Genomic DNA, 17,201 nt, shown 5'->3' on the forward strand with positions numbered 1-17,201 from the left:
AGGAGGGCATGGAGGTGGCGGAGGAGGAGGAGGGGGTAGAGCTCACAGGTCTGGCATCATCACCACCAGCTGTGTGGAGACGTGGGGGCACAACAAGCTGGAGCACCGAGCCCTGTCCTGCATCCTTTCGAGTTGCAAGCAGCGTTACCCAGTGTGGTGTGAATGAAATATATCGTCCCTGCCCATGCTTGCTGGACCACGTGTCAGCAGTAAGGTGGATTTTACGACTGACTGCCTTGCCCATTGATGCCAGAATATTCCCTTCCACATGATGGTAGAGAGATGGAACTGTCTTACGTGAAAAGTAATTGTGACTGGGTACCTGCCCTTGTGGTACAGCACATTGTGTGAATTCAGGGAAGGGGGCAGAATCCACCAGGCTGAAAGGCAGAAGTTGGAGAGCCAACAGCTTTGACAAGCTTGCATTCAGACGCTGGTCATGTGGGTGGCAGTATTTTTTTTCAGCTGCAGCAGATGGGGCAGAGAAATTTGCTGGCTACAGTCTACAGCTGGTGGTGTGCTGCTTGCAGATGTGTTGTTAGGACCTGGGACACCCTGTGCTATACCATCATTCCTGTCAGTGGAGGCTGCTGAGAGGTAATGACTCCATTTTGCAGGGGCAGACTGAAGTGGGTAAGGAGGAGGGACAGATTTGTGGCCCTTTTGTGTGGCTTTTAGGTGCTCTTGCCAATGGGCTGAGTGGTTGGACGTTAAATGCCTTGTTAAGCATGTGGTACCCAAATGGTTGGTGTTTTTGCCACGTTTGATGTGCCTGAGACATAGTTTGCAGATAGCAACAGTGCAAACTGCTGCAGGTGTGCTGAAAAAGGCCCAGCAGACAGCTGAGCTTTGGGGAGTGGGCTGGGAGATAACAGTTGCAGAATGTGATGGAATAGGGTGGCTGCTCTGTAGTCTTGCTTAATGTCGGTCTCCTTGGGGTTGTAGAGAAAGAAAAATATCACCGTTCTGAAAGATGTCTGTGAGGAACAAACATTTTCTCCATGTTGGAAGTAACAGGTGCAGGCAATGCTGGTAATTGAGAGGTAAACGAGAAATCCTGGACAGCCACACTCAAAAGTAATCTTTGATCCTTATTTAAATATGATCATAAAAATACATGCCACAGCATCACAAAGTGGGAAAACTGACACGTTTCACACTGTAGTCAGTGCTTAATCATAGCTAAGCTATGATTAGCTTTCTTTTGGTGGTATTTTATCACCTCTGCTGTCTTTATTTCTTGCGCTATAAACCAAAAAAGAGCGACAATTTTGAAAAAAAAAAACCTATTTTTTACTTTTTTCTATAATAAATGTCCCAATTTTAAAAAAAAAAGATCAAATTTCTTCCTCAGTTTAGGCCGATATGTATTCTTCTACATTTTTTTGGTAAAAAAATTTGCAATAAGCGTATATTGATTGGTTTGCGCAAAAGTTATAACGCCTACAAAATAGGGGATAGGTTTATTGCATTTTTATTATTTTTACTAATAATGGCGGCGATCTGCGATTTTTGTCAGGACTGTGATATTGCGGTGGACAAATTGGACACTATTTTGGGACCATTGACAATTATACAGCGATCAGTGCTATAAATATACACTGATTGCTGTATAAATGTCACTGGCAGGGAAGGGATTAATACTAGGGGGCGATCAAGGGGTTAAATGTGTTACCTAGGGAGTGATTCTAACTGTGGGGGGAGGGGACTGACTGGGGGAGGTGACCGATCGGTGTCCCTATATACAAGGAACACACGATCTGTCTCCTCTCCCCTGACATGACGTGGATCTGTGTGTTCTTTTTTACACACACAGATCCACGTCCCTGCTCTGTGACAAGTAATCGCGGGCACGTGCATCGGCTCCCGAGTGACGCAGCGGGCGCGCGCGCCCCTTAGACGGCCAGGAAGCCGAGGACGTCATATGACGGCCACCCAGGATGAGAGAGCCACCTCGCAGCTGACATATTACTATGGGAAGTGGTTAAAAAAAAAGTGGTGGTAAAGGCAGTTTTTTTTTTTTTTTTTTAAAGGTACAAAACCTTCTGTGTTCAACTACCCCCCTTCAATTGCCTGAGCCTTATCTCGATCCAGCGCTGTGCCTGAGAGCAGCGTCTCTTTCTTTTTACTAGACAGAGGCGTGGCAGTGGGAGCCAATGGTTCCCGCTGCTGTCAATCACAGCCTGTGCGAAGGGAGCTGGGGGCAGACTGAGCTGTGCTGTGTGCATGAATAGATGCAGAGAGCGTGGCTTAGTATTGAGCCTGTATGAGTGTCCCCATAGCGAGCGGATTGCTATGGAGGGAGGAGCCAGGAGCACTAGTGCAAAACTATTGTTTGTTTCAATAAAGTTAAACTGTTAGTAAACTTTCTATTTTTACCTATAGGTAAGCTTGTCTGTACGTTAAACGAATATCATCTGAACGTGCACCGTTTAGGAGATATTCTAGTTAGCAGCAGCCACTGATGTCACTGGTGCAAGCTCTCTGAAAGAACGGCATAACTGTGTTGTTCCTTCAGAGCTCTCTGCCGAGGATATCATCGTGGATTGGCCATTCAAGGGGCTGCAGCCCACGAACCCAGAAGGAAGAACGGGTGAAGACAGAAGCCTCTGCAGCAGTACAAGGCTTTATTTCAAGGCAAGTCTTTCAGAATGTGCTAGTATAATTTATATAATTTTAATTTATAGGTTTTGTGATCTGTGGTCCTTGCAGATCAGGACAGGCAACCCTTATGTGATATGACAGCAGAGCTCGCTTTTCAAACAATTGCTAGATGCAAATATCCGCCATTTTATAAGACGTATTATGAAGTGCAACCTACAAGATGGCGACCGCAAACTGCTTAGGGGCACGTGCATACGCTGAACGGAACCAATCAGAATTTCTACACGGTAAAAAATTGGCCTATCTACAGCACGCTAGCCGGCTGACAATGGACGGAACTTATTTTCATTGGCGCATCCATTCTCAAAGCCAACCTTCGCTCATTTCCATTCCCTGACATCACATGGCAATATGTGGCCCAATCGGCAGCATTTCTTCCAAGCCAATGAGCGCTGTTTTTTTTCTTTAATGGGCGGTACAACGAAGTTTATATAACGTATCCGCGGCGCATACTATCTCAGTCATCGCGTAGCTGCTGGTGTTAATTTCATATTTGTGGTGGTGTGATTCAGAGGGGGAGCAAGACGCGTAATGGGTAATAAGCTATTTTATGACAGTTTACTAATGGCTGTAATGATTTTTTAAAATGCTCCAGCACTATTCGTGCCTTTGTTTAAGTGCAAATGTGTTTCCGTATGGCGGCAAAAGCCAGTGATGTCCAGTTGTCCATATTTTAGTTAGGCGTCGAACACTTTATGTAGCATTGGACTGTTAAATTTAGTTGTGTAAATTCGGTAAAAGGTTCTCTGTAATGTCCCATAAGGAGGCCAGCGTCTTATACTATCCGCATCGCATTTCGCATGCGCGCACGCTGTACCGATTTTGAAATGCACTTGTCTGCAAAGACACATAACCTGCTCCACCTCCACCACACATTCTAGTGTTTGTCATACTGTTCCCGACAATTGTGCAGATGTATAAAGATTTTTTTTTGTGAGTCCGTGTTTGTTTACTGTGAGGCACACTGCCCTGCCGATTTGCTTAGGCCTAGTATGTTCGAAAGTGACTGCATCGTGAATGATGCTGGGGTACAAGAGGTGTGAAAACGTCCCCTTTCTTTGGAAGTAACATTTGACTTTGGTAGGAAGCAGATTGTATCCTAACGGGCTTGCATCTCTTTCCGTTTACCTCCTTCCTATACCTGATTTTAGTGGCCTGAAAAGACAAATTTCTTTGCTTGTCTACTATAGATTGTGTTATATAGTAAGCCCTATTGCTTTTTTTTGGTTTCTTTTAAAGCATTATTGTTATTATTTTTATTTTTTGCTTTTTAATGAAAATAAACATCATACCTTCTCTGTGCAATCGTTTTGCACAGAGCAGCCCCAATCCTCTTTTTTCTGGGGTCCCCCGCTGGGGCTCTAGGCTCCTCCGGCAAGTGTCCCCATGGAAAGCTGCTTTTTCATGGGGCACCCATGCGTGCTCACTCCCAAGCTGCGTCTATTGCCAGAGCACAGCATCGGGAGCCAATGGCTGCCGCTGCTATCTATCTGCCCATTAAGGTGGGACACAGCGGCTGGAGCCGCTTCTCTCGTGCACATAGCTGGATCAGATCAGGCTTAAGTATAAAAGGGTACGGGGGAAGTTTTGCAGCACAGGTTTTTAACCACATATACTGCGGCAGGGTGGCTTTATTGCGGGAAATGGCATACCTGTACGTCGTTTCATGCAATAGATACTGTGGGCGCGCAAGTCCGGCGGACATCGAACTGGGATCTGCCTATGTAAACAAGGTGGATATCCTTTCTGATGGGACAACACAAAGATCTGTTCCTAGTGATCAGGAACAGCGATCTGTGTTGTCCCTGTGAGCCCAGGCCTTACTTAAAACACACCCAGGGAAACACGGTTAACCCTTTGAACGCCCTTAGTCTTAACCCCTTCCCTGCTAGTTTGATTTATACATTGATCAGTGCATTTTTATAGCACTGATCTCTGTAATAATGTCACTTGGGGTCAGATTTGTCCCTTGCAATGTCGCAGTCCCGCTAAAAATTGAAGATTGCCGCCATTGCCAGTAAAAACATTAAAAAGAAATAAGTCCATAAATCTATCCCCTATTTTGTAGACACTGTAACTTTTGTGCAAACCAATCAATATACGCTAAGACCCCTTTCACACTGGGGTGTCAGCGGTAAAGCGCCGCTATTTTTAGCGGCGCTTTACCGTCGTTTTTGCTGTGTTTTTCGGCTGCTAGCGGGGCGCTTTTAACCCCCGCCAGCGGCCAAAAAGGTGAAAACTACCTGCAAAGCGCCGCTTTGCCGATGGTTCGGCTTTCACACTGAAACTGCAGGGGAGCCGTTTTTCAGGTGCTATTTTTAGCCCAAAAGCACCTGAAAAACGCCTCTGTGTGAAAGTGGTCTTATTGCAATTTTTTTTATATTTTTTTTTTTAACCAAAAATGTGTAGCAGCATACATATTTGGCCTAAACTGATGAGTACATTTGTTTTCAATTCTTTTTTTTTTTTTTTGGACATGTATTATAGCAGAAAATAAAAACATTATTTTTTCAAAATTGTTGGTCTTTTTTTGTTTTTGCAAAAAATAACTGCATAGGTGATCAAATACCACCAAAAAAAAGCTCTATGAGGAAAAAAGAACAAATCAATTTTGTTTGGGTACAACGGCGCAATTGTCAAAGCGACGCAGTGTCTTATCGCAAAAAATTGCCTGGTCATTAAGGGGGTAAATCCTGAGGCTGAAGTGGTTAACGGATAGAATCCATTAACCACTTGACCTCTGGAATATTTACCCCCCTTCCTGACCAGCTGTTTAACACTGTCCCCAAATAAAATGTGTGCTTCTTTTCTGCGCAAATAGAGCTTTGATAACCTCTGTTTTTTTATTTTTTTTTTGTGCTATAAACTAAGAATGACCGACAGTATTGGGGAAAAAAATCATTTTTTACTTTCTGCTCTAAAACACGTCCAATAAAAATAAAACTTAAAAAGATTTATTCATCAATTTAGGCCAGGGTGGATTTGATTTATATCAAGTCTATTTAAAGCACTAGTAAAAAGACTTGATTCAAATCAACTCCCTTTAAATCATAATTTTTAACCATTTCCTTACCACCCGCTGTCGTTTTACGTCGCTACTTTGAAGAGGAATACCGTTGTTATGGTAGCAGCTAGCTACCATAACCCCAATATCCTCTTCATGAGCGGGCGATCCGCTTCAAGATGAAAGTGGTCTCTGCGGCGGATTCTGGTGCCCTCCGCCGCTTACCAGGGCCGTCGGTAGCAGCGGAGGTGATCGGATCCTCTCCCTAGCCTGACATGGAGACAAGTGAGGGGAAGATGGCCCCCACCCGTCTCCATATCATTGCAGGGCGGAAGCAGCCTCAAAATGTCACTTCCGCCCAATGTTCCTAAAGGGCCATTTTTTTTTTTTTTTTAAATATTACATTATTTTTTATTGGATTTTAGTGTAAATATGAGATCTGAGGACTTTTTTGACCCCACATCTCATATTTAAGAGGTCCTGTCGTGCTTTTTTTCTATTACAAGAGATGTTTACATTCCTTGTAATAGGAATAAAAGTGACCCAATTTTTAAATTTTTTTTTAAAGTGTAAAAATTAAAAATAAAAGGTAAAATAAATAAGAGAAAAAACGTGCCGCGCTCACGTGCAGAAGCGAACGAATACCGGAGCAGCACTTGCATATGAAAACTGTGTTCAGACCACACATGTATTGCTGCGATCAATAGAGTGAGAGCAATAATTCTAGCCCTAGACCTCATCTGTAACTCAAAACATGCAACCTGTAGAATTTTTTTTTTTTTAAACGTCGCCTATGGAGATTTTTAAGGGTTAAAGTTTGACGCCATTCCATGAGCGGCCACAACTTTGAAGCGTGACATGTTTTGTATCAATTTACTTGGTGTAACATTTATCTTGCACCGTATAAAAAAAAAAAAAAAAAAAAAAAAAATTGGGCTAACTTTACTGTTGACTTATTTTATAATTCAAAAAAGTGCATTTTTTTTCCAAAAAAAGTGCGCTTGTAAGACCGCTGCGCAAATACGGTGTGACAAAGTATTGCAACGACTGCCATTTTATTCACTAGGGTGTTAGAAAAAAATATATATTGTTTGGGGGTTCTAAGTAATTTTCTACCAAAAAAAATCTTGTAAACGCCAAATCTCAGAAAGAGGCTTGGTCCTTAAGTGGTTAAAGATAAACGGTCATCTCTGTCCCGCAGCTGCTCCTCCTCTGACCCGCTGTTGACTCACCGACAGTCCCATTCAGTTTAATGGGATGGCTGGGGATGTGGCAGTGCCTCAAGGTGAGGGATGTGGTGGCAGCAGGTGAGTGAATGCCCGCTAACATGCCCTGCCGTGATGGATCTGAAATGGCAGGTGTGCTTTAAATGTAAGAACTCATTCTTGCTGGTTAGGAAAACTTCATTTTGTTTTGAAAATATTAAAGATTGTATTTAGAATAAGCTGTCGGGTAGAGCTGCACAAATAATCGTCAAGAATCGTTACCACAATCTTGACTAAAGTGTTTCACAATTCTTTCTATGCAAATAATTCTCTCTGCTCTTCTGAAGCCAGAGCCCTCAAAAGAAAGGAAGAGAAAAACTGGGCAGTCTGCCAAGAATCAAAACATTCTTTATCATTTGAACTTAAGTGTAACCATTGTAACAACTTGTCAATGGAATAGATTGTGTGTGAGGCCCCTTTCACACGATCGGACCGTTCAGCTCTGCCTGTCAGTTTTGACGGTGGACCTGAACGGGCGCTCCATGTTAGCCTATGGAGCGATGAATGTCAGCGGAGACATGTCCACTGACACCCGATCCGCTAAAAGCAGATGGATGCCTCTACGTTCGGATCCGTCGCTATCGGATCGGGCGAGATCTGATGAAAACGGACATGTTGTCCACTTTCGTCCGATCTCCCCATAGGCAGCAGCGGCTCTTGACAAGCCTCTCCCCGCTCAGTGAGCAGAGAGGGACCTGTCATCCGCCGGCTCAGCGGAGATCAACGGAGAGATCTCCCGCTGAGCCGGTGGACTCAGTGGAAGCGGAGTCCGCCTCGTGTGAAAGGGGCCTAAGTGAAAAAAGTTTAAACACTAAACCTTTTTCTGACATTTGTACATTTGTGGTTTCAAGTTCAAATTATTTTTTTATTGTGCTAGAAAATTGCTTAGAACCCCCAAACATATATGTATATAATTTTTTTTTTTTTTAGTAGACACCCTAGAGAATAAAATGGTGGTGGTTTCAATATTTTGTCACACTGTATTCGCACAGCGGTCTTTCAAATGCAGTTTTTTGGGGGGGGGGGGAATAGTAAAGTTTTTTTCATAAGATTTTACGTTGAGAGAATCGTGATCTTTTTATTTTAAGCAAAAAAATTGTGATTCTCATTTTGGCCAGAATCGTGCAGCTCTACTGTCAGGTTAATAAAAGCGATATCAGAACCGGTTCAATCATACAGTTTGTAGTGTACATAGATTTGCAAAACAATGGGATAAAGGAATATTCCTGAACTTTGTTTTAGCTCATGGTTACTGTGAAATTGTGTAAATGCATGAATGCAGTGCATGTTATCTCATTTTGCAGAGCTTGGATTCATTGAATGAGTTTACCAAAAATGGAAATATTCTAGAATATAAAGCCTAATGCTACATAACGAAGCTCCATTTCATGCTGAGTAAACTAAATTATTAATCTTTTTTTTTTAATATCAAATGGTTTTTATTGCAATGTATGAAACATATCCATGAAAGTATGACATTACACTTCAATTTGTCATCTTAGAGAACAAGTACATATAAAAAGATGACCTTGACATTTAGTAACCATTTATAGGTGGGTAAATATAACACGTTTTAAACATTGTTTATTTGTGAATGGCTGTACTCTACATTTGAAGTCTTTTCCAGATCTTTATTTTATCCCTAAAATGGATTAGTAAAGGATATATATGTAGGCTACAGTAGTCAGTAAGTTTGGGGGATATTTGAATGCCCAGGTATTTAAAGGTAGTCACTATAGGGATAGGGCAGGGATGTAACCTGCGCTGTCCAGGTGCCTCCTCCAGAAACATCAATGTGGATTTGGACCGTTGATGATTAGGCCCAAAAATATTGGCCAAAATCGGCGACAATGGTCATTGTTTTAGATAGTCTTCCACGTCCTCCAAAAAGCATGTCATCTGGGTATAACATGATTTTCTCATGCATTTCACCAAATTGAAATCCCTTGATTTGTGGGCAGTCGTGCACCTGGGTCGCGAGAGGCTCAATAGCAAGTGCAAAGAGCAGGGGGGACAGGGGGTATCCCTGCCTGGTCCCCCTGCCCAGTGCAAAGGCTAGGGACATCCTGTCAGACATGCGCATGGTGGCCTCTGGCGAACTATACAGCAGCCCTGTCCAGGCTATAAACCTAGGGCCAAATCCAAATTTGGACAATACAGCCCAAAGATAGCGCCAGCTGACACTGTCGAATGCCTTATTGGCGTCAAGAGACAACAGTGCCCTGTGGCCGGCATTATCTGCTGAGGTTTGCACATTCACAAAGTGTCTTCTGAAGTGGTTGCCGTGTATTTGCGTGGCATGAAGCCCGCCTGATCCGAGTGAACAATAGTCAGGACATCCCTGTTAAGTCTTATTGCTAGGACTTTGGCCAGTATTTTCACGTCCCTTTGCAGCAGGGAGATGGGCCTATAGGAGCTCGGAGCTGCCATTTTTTTTTTTCCTGGTTTGAGCAGTAGTATATTTGCCCTGGTTATGGGTAGCTGTCCCGTTTTCAAGTTAAATGCTGTCAGTATTTTAGGTAGGGTTATTTCCCCATACTGGGTATATACTTCCATGGGGATCCCATCATCCCCTGGCGCCTTACAGGTAGGGAAAGAGGCAGCTTCCAGCTCTTGGCGAGCTTGATGGGTCAGAACCGGTAGGGAGATATTTTCCAAATAACGCCTGTAGTGCTTCATCACAGTAACGCATGGATTGTACAAGTTTTTGTAGAAAGATGCTAATTCAGTAATGAGTTCGGGGTCATTTACCAGCTGCCCATTGGAGCATCTTGTACTCGCTCCAGGAGGGCAGAGGAGTTCTATTTTATGGCTACAATTTCTGCTATAAAATTGCCTTAAAGGAATCCCACCTCAATGAAGCTTCCTGATATGCTTGATTGTCATGGAAAAATCCATCTATTTGTTTCGCTACCCTCTCATGGGAGGAAAGAAGTTTTAGCCAAAAGGCGTTTATTTTTCATGGGGCTTTCGGCAGGGAGATCATAGCAGGACGTGTAGTTAAATGCGCCACCATTGGGGAGTGATCCGATATCCCCCTGGGAAAGTATTCTACTTTAGTAGCTAGGTTAAGGGTATTTGAGAAGCTGACGCACAGGTCTATGCGGGAAAGAGCCGTAAGTTTTGAAGAAGCATGAAAATTGTTTGGTTATAGGGTGTTTCATTCGCCATACATCTGTCCATCCCACCTCCACCAGCCACCAGCTAAGAATAGTGCCTCTTCCGCCTGACAGAGGCTGGACCGGAGGATGCCTGTCCAACCTAGGGTCCAGGTAGCCTTTAAAGTTTCCCAGAATTATGGTGGGGACTTCGGGCTTATCGACTAAATACGAAGAAGGTGTTGTAAAATCTCTCTAGAGAATGGGGGGGGGGGGGGTATAGACAAATGCAATAATCAGTTAACTTGGTTGTAAACCCTATTGAAATATTAAAAAAAAAAAAAAAAAAAACCTGCAAGACAAAGGCATAATGAGCGAGTATGCAGAGCATACTCGCTCATTATGAATTACTTAACTGAGATCAAAGTCCCCTCAGTCCTCATGGCCGACATCTCCCCCCGGGGGTTTACTTCCGGGTATCGCGGTGCCGGAGCTGCGATGACGTCACTCCCGCGCATGTATGTGCGTGGGAGCCGCCGGGAATGGCACAGTACAACTGAAACAACGGCACGTACATGCCATTGCTTCAGCTGGCTTAAAGCGGGATTCCGGCCGTAAAAAAAAAAAAAATTAAAAGTCAGCAAACACTGTAGCTGCTGACTTTAAATAAGTAATTGTCCTGGTTGCCCGCGATGTCTTGCCTGTAGTTTAAAGTGGTAAAGGGTTTACAACCACTTTAATGTAAACAGTCTGCAATACAGAAACACATTGCCCTAGTGGGTCCATCATTGAGTCTAATTATTAATGTATCTTAAATAGAAAACTATCTTTTTAGATTTTTACTCCAAAAGCATTTTATTAATCACTTCAGCCCCGGAAGGATTTACCCCCTTCCTGACCAGAACACTTTTTACAATTTGGCACTGTGTCGCTTTAACTGCTAATTGCGCGGTCATGCAATGCTGTACCCAAACGAAATTTGCGTCCTTTTCTTCCCACAAATGGAGTTTTCTTTTGATGGTATTTGATCACCTCTGCGGTTTTTATTTTTTTGCGCTATAAACGGAAAAAGACCGAAAATTTTGAAAAAAGATTTTCTACATTTTGTTATAAAAAAAAAAAATCCAATAAACTCAATTTTAGTCATACATTTAGGCCAAAATTTATTCGGCCACATGTCTTTGGTAAAAAAAAAGTCAATAAGCGTATATTGGTTTGCGCAAAAGTTATAGCGTCTACAAACTAGGGTACATTTTCTGGAATTTACACAGCTTTTAGTTTGACTGCCTATGTCATTTCTTGAGGTGCTAAAATGGCAGGGCAGTACAACCCCCCCCCAAATGACCCCATTTTGGAAAGTAGACACCCCAAGGAAATTGCTGAGGCATGTTGCGCCCATTGAATATTATTTTTTGTCCCAAGTGACTGAATAATGACGAAAAAAAAAAATTTACAAAAAGTTGTCACAAAATTATATATTGCTCACACAGGCCATGGGCATATGTGGAATTGCACCCCAAAATACATTCAGCTGCTTCTGAGTACGGTGATACCACATGTGAGACTTTTTGGGAGCCTAGCCGCGTACGGGGCCCCGAAAACCAATCACCGCCTTCAGCATTTCTAAGGGCGTAAATTTTTACTTTCACTCCTCACTACCTATCACAGTTTTGAAGGCCATAAAATGCCCAAATGGCACAAACCCCCCCAAATGACCCCATTTTGGAAAGTAGACACCCCAAGCTATTTGCTGAGAGGCATAGTGAGTATTTTGCAGCTCTCATTTGTTTTTGAAAATTATTTTTTTTGCAAGAAAATTACTTTGAACCCCCAAACATTATATATTTTTTTAAAGCAAAGGCCCTACAGATTAAAATGGTGGGTGTTTCATTTTTTTTTTTCACACAGTATTTGCGCATCGATTTTTCAAACGCATTTTTTGGGGAAAAAAAACACTTTTTTTAATGTTAATGCACTAAAACACACTATATTGCCCAAATGTTTGATGAGATAAAAGATGATCGTAGGCCGAGTACATGGATACCAAACATGACATTCTTTAAAATTGCGCACAAACGTGCAGTGGCGACAAACTACATACATTTTTAAAAGCCTTTAAAGGTTACCACTTTAGATTTACAGAGGAGGTCTGCTGCTAAAATTACTGCCCTCGATCTGACCTTCGCGGTGATACCTCACATGCATGGTGCAATTGCTGTTTACATTTGACGCCAGACCAACGCTTGCGTTCCCTTTTGCGCGAGAGCAGGGGGGGGGCAGGGGTGTTTTTTTTTTTGTTTTTTTATCTTATTTTTAAACTGTTTTTATCATTTTTGTTATGCCAGGGAATGTAAATATCCTCTATGATAGCAATAGGTAGTGACAGGTACTTTTTTTTTGTTTTTTTTTTTTGGGGGGTCTATTAGACCCTAGATCTCTCCTCTGCCCTCAAAGCATCTGACCACACCAAGATCGGTGTGATAAAATGCTTTCCCAATTTCCCAATGGCGCTGTTTACATCCAGCGAAATCTAAGTCATGAAATGCTCGTAGCTTCCGGTTTCTTAGGCCATAGAGATGATTGGAGCCATTCTGGTCTCTGATCAGCTCTATGGTCAGCTGGCCGAATCACCGGCTGCATTCTCAGGTTCCCTGTTGGGACAGGAGAGCCAGAGAAAAACATGGAAGACGGTGGGGGGGGGGGACATTTCCTCCCACTGCTTGTAAAAGCAGTCTAGAGGCTAATTAGCCTCTAGGATTGCTTTTACATGAAAGCTGACCGCTGGCTGAAAAGAATACCAAGATGCTGCCTAAACCTGCAGGCATCATTCTGGTATAACCACTCAAAGTTGTGAATGGCATACCTGAAAACAAAAAAAAATGGTTAACAATAAAACACAGTAAACAGTAAAGTATAAAAAATTACATACCTGGAAATTAAACATGATAAAACATAACAATAAAACATTGCAGAACAGAATACAGTAAAAAAGAGCAGAACAATAGAGAGAGAATAGAGCGAGAACAATAAAACGACAACTATTTTTGTATTTATTTTATATATATATTTTTTTTTTTTACACCTTTTTTGGTAACTTATATAACTGTAACCGGTTCTAGGTTTGGTTCTCTGAAAATGCGATGGCATCTTGGGAGACCCTGTGAAAGTGTGCCTAGTCTGTGCAGTGCTATACCCTACGCTAATAACTAGCGCATGGTAGCGTTCAAAACATTCACCAATGCAAAGACCAGGATTGTCAGGACAGGAGGGACAATAATAGCGGGTGTCACGCCTATATCTGCGCTTGTTGCAGACACGACATCTTTTTTGGGGGGGTTCGTTGGGTAGAGGTACTCGGGAGGACATAAAGAAAATGCCTCTCATGCACCCGACTGCATTTGGTTGGGGATGTGAATGGGGGAAGTACGGGCGCTGCAGAAGTGGTGGGTTCCCAATTAGGATTGGCGAATGCAGCAGGAAGGGCATTATGGGAACGACGGGCCTGTGTTTGTCTTCTTGGTGGCAGCGGGACACTACTTGTGCTTGCCATCTCACCAGCTTGAACTGCACTTATGGGACTCGCCACGTCACCAAGTGTTACTGCAGTGCTGGTTTGACTACGACCGGGGTGTACTAGGCCGCTGGTGATTGCCATTTCACCAAAACGCTACCAAAAAAACTGTTAGCGATCGCAGGGATCAGGCCTGACTCTGCGAACGCTGCAGTTATGTGTTTAGTGTTTTGTAAGTGTCAGTGACTGGGCCGGGCGGAGGGGCAAAACGCAGGTGCTAGCAGGTATCTGGGCTGATTCCGTTAACACTGCGTTTTTGGGAACCCTAAACTGCTGGGGACGCTAGTATAGATCTGATCGGATCAGATATTGATCCGTTCAGATACTATACCACTAAGGGAGGCGTATGCTGCGTGGGTGTTAGCGCTACTGGTGCTAACCTGACGCTGCCTGGGGCGACGCATATCACCGCCGGGCGATCAGGGGGCTAAACCTTTATTGGGTAATAAACGGGTGCCCTGACACTATAAAAAATAAACTAACCAGCGTCACCCGTAACAGTTATACGGTGATCACTGGTGAAAGGGTTAACTAGGGGGCAATCAAGGGGTTAAAACCTTTATTAGGTAGTATATGGGGGTCCCTGTCGCTATAAAATGCTGACGGCGAACCTAAATATTTACCTCCCTAACTATTGTCACCAGTGACACTAATACAACGATCAGAAAAAATGATCGCTTAGTGACACTGGCGACGGGGGGGTGATCAAGGGGTTAAAACTTTTGGGGGGGGGGGTTAGGGAGGTATCCTAGACCTAAAGGGGGCTAACGCTAACTGCCCTACCACACTGTCACAAACTGGCCCCAATGCAGTAATCAGAAAAAAACACTGGTGTCAGTGTGACCGGGGGGGGTGGGGTGGTGATTAGTGGGTGATCGGGGGGTGATGGTGGGTGTAAAGTATGCCTGGCATGTTCTACAGTGTGTGTGTTGGTGTAACTCACTCAGATGTCTTCTCTCCTCGGCGTCGGAACGGAAAATACAGAGGAGAGATGACATCTTTTCCTCTGCCTCTGTGTACTATACAGAGGCAGGGGAAGATTCTCATTGGCTGGGAGCGATCGTGAGGGGGGGGCACGAACGGATGGCCTCCCCCTCATCTCTGAACGCTCCCAGACAGAAGCCGACCGCCTCGGGCACCGGGGGGGGGGCGGCGATCGGACCCCCCGCCTGCGGCAAGCAATCACATACCAGGTACGTGATTTTGCCTGCCCATGCCATTAAGCCGCAGTATATCTGCGTTAGGCGGTCGGCAAGTGGTTAAAACACATGTGATACAAAAAAAAAAAATCTGATTTTAAATAAAAAATGAAATGTTAAAAAAAAAAATTCTGATTTAGGCAAATGTGTATTAGAACTGCAGGATTAATCGTTAAAAAAATTGAGATCTCGCTCCCCCCCCCCCCCCCACAATCTTAATCTGGCTTTTTCAGGATTCTATGTAACAAGTGCAGAGCTGTCCTGCACAGAGCTGTTAAACATTGCTCCGAGCTGTGCTAACTATAAACATTGTATCATTTGGTTATTTTAGATCAGGGGTCTCCAAACCCCGGCCAGGGGGCCACATCCGGCCCACTTGTATGTTCTATCTGGATCGCAGCTCCCCCCTGTGCATTTTAGGCAAGCCACTGTCAGGACAGAGCAGAAGGCAGGCGGGGTGATGTGTGTACCACTGTCAGAGCGGATCCAATAAGGGAGAGAGTGGTGAAGTGTTGGGCGGATTCCCTTGCGTGCAAGGATGTGTGGGCTGGCTATGCATGCTGGAGTCAGGCTGGGGGGGGGGGGGATGGGGTGCTGGGGTGCTGGCAGAGGAGCAGGTCGAGGTGCAGGAGGCTTTCTGCAACTGCCACCAGAGATTTGGACAGTGACAGATAACCCACCCTGGTGTGCTGCAGATTCCTCCACTGACATCTGGAAGAGCCGCAAGACTGGGAGGAACTGTTTGCAGGACTGGAAAACACAAAGGTGTGTGTGTTGGTGGAGGGAGGGGTGTGTGTGTGATGGTGGGGGGGCTGGTGTGTGTGTGATGGTGGGGGGGCTGGTGTGTGTGTGATGGTGGGGGGGCTGGTGTGTGTGTGATGGTGGGGGGGCTGGTGTGTGTGTGATGGTGGGGGGGCTGGTGTGTGTGTGATGGTGGGGGGGCTGGTGTGTGTGTGATGGTGGGGGGGCTGGTGTGTGATGGTGGGGGGGCTGGGGTGTGTGTGATGGTGGAGGGGGCTGGGGTGTGTGTGTGATGGTGGAGGGGGCTGGGGTGTGTGTGTGTGATGGTGGAGGGGGCTGGGGTGTGTGTGTGTGATGGTGGAGGGGGCTGGGGTGTGTGTGTGTGATGGTGGAGGGGGCTGGGGTGTGTGTGTGTGTGATGGTGGAGGGGGCTGGCGTGTGTGTGTGTGTGATGGTGGAGGGGGCTGGCGTGTGTGTGTGTGTGATGGTGGAGGGGGCTGGCGTGTGTGTGTGTGTGTGTGTGTGATGGTGGAGGGGGCTGGGGTGTGTGTGTGTGTGATGGTGGAGGGGGCTGGGGGGGGTGTGTGTGTGATGGTGGAGGGGGCTGGGGGGGGTGTGTGTGTGATGGTGGAGGGGGCTGGGGGGGGTGTGTGTGTGATGGTGGAGGGGGCTGGGGGGGGTGTGTGTGTGATGGTGGAGGGGGCTGGGGGGGGTGTGTGTGTGATGGTGGAGGGGGCTGGGGGGGGTGTGTGTGTGATGGTGGAGGGGGCTGGGGGGGGTGTGTGTGTGATGGTGGAGGGGGCTGGGGGGGGTGTGTGTGTGATGGTGGAAGGGGCTGGGGGGGGTGTGTGTGTGATGGTGGAGGGGGCTGGGGGGGGTGTGTGTGTGATGGTGGAGGGGGCTGGGGGGGGTGTGTGTGTGATGGTGGAGGGGGCTGGGGGGGGTGTGTGTGTGATGGTGGAGGGGGCTGGGGGGGGTGTGTGTGTGATGGTGGAGGGGGCTGGGGGGGGTGTGTGTGTGATGGTGGAGGGGGCTGGGGGGGGTGTGTGTGTGATGGTGGAGGGGGCTGGGGGGGGTGTGTGTGTGATGGTGGAGGGGGCTGGGGGGGGTGTGTGTGTGATGGTGGAGGGGGCTGGGGGGGGTGTGTGTGTGATGGTGGAGGGGGCTGGGGGGGGTGTGTGTGTGATGGTGGAGGGGGCTGGGGGGGGTGTGTGTGTGATGGTGGAGGGGGCTGGGGGGGGTGTGTGTGTGATGGTGGAGGGGGCTGGGGGGGGTGTGTGTGTGATGGTGGAGGGGGCTGGGGGGGGTGTGTGTGTGATGGTGGAGGGGGCTGGGGGGGGTGTGTGTGTGATGGTGGAGGGGGCTGGGGGGGGTGTGTGTGTGATGGTGGAGGGGGCTGGGGGGGGTGTGTGTGTGATGGTGGAGGGGGCTGGGGGGGGTGTGTGTGTGATGGTGGAGGGGGCTGGGGGGGGGGTGTGTGTGATGGTGGAGGGGGCTGGGGGGGGGGTGTGTGTGATGGTGGAGGGGGCTGGGGGGGGGGTGTGTGTGATGGTGGAGGGGGCTGGGGGGGGGGGGTGTGTGTGATGGTGGAGGGGGCTGGGGGGGGGTGTGTGATGGTGGAGGGGGCTGGGGGGGGGGTGTGTGTGATGGTGGAGGGGG

General features: G+C 46.2%; 1 protein-coding gene across 6 annotated transcripts in view; it reads left to right on the forward strand.

Annotated features, from left to right (window-relative positions):
* The first annotated feature begins 3,050 nt into the window (after positions 1-3,050).
* The window catches only part of SF1 (splicing factor 1), a 216,754-nt gene continuing 202,603 nt past the window's right edge, over positions 3,051-17,201 (forward strand). For 2 of the 6 annotated variants that reach the window (XM_073605056.1, XM_073605059.1), the window contains exon 1: positions 3,109-3,199. Coding sequence is in view for 2 of the 6 variants with exons in the window: in XM_073605054.1 (XP_073461155.1) it covers positions 3,196-3,199 (4 nt within the window). In the remaining 4 variants the exon portion in view is untranslated. Of the gene's footprint in view, positions 3,200-17,201 lie in introns of all 6 variants that reach the window. The other 4 variants (XM_073605054.1, XM_073605055.1, XM_073605060.1 and 1 more) reach the window with 4 other exon arrangements.

This window comes from Aquarana catesbeiana, linkage group LG11 (assembly GCF_042186555.1).
Source record: "Aquarana catesbeiana isolate 2022-GZ linkage group LG11, ASM4218655v1, whole genome shotgun sequence".
Taxonomy (NCBI): domain Eukaryota; kingdom Metazoa; phylum Chordata; class Amphibia; order Anura; family Ranidae; genus Aquarana; species Aquarana catesbeiana.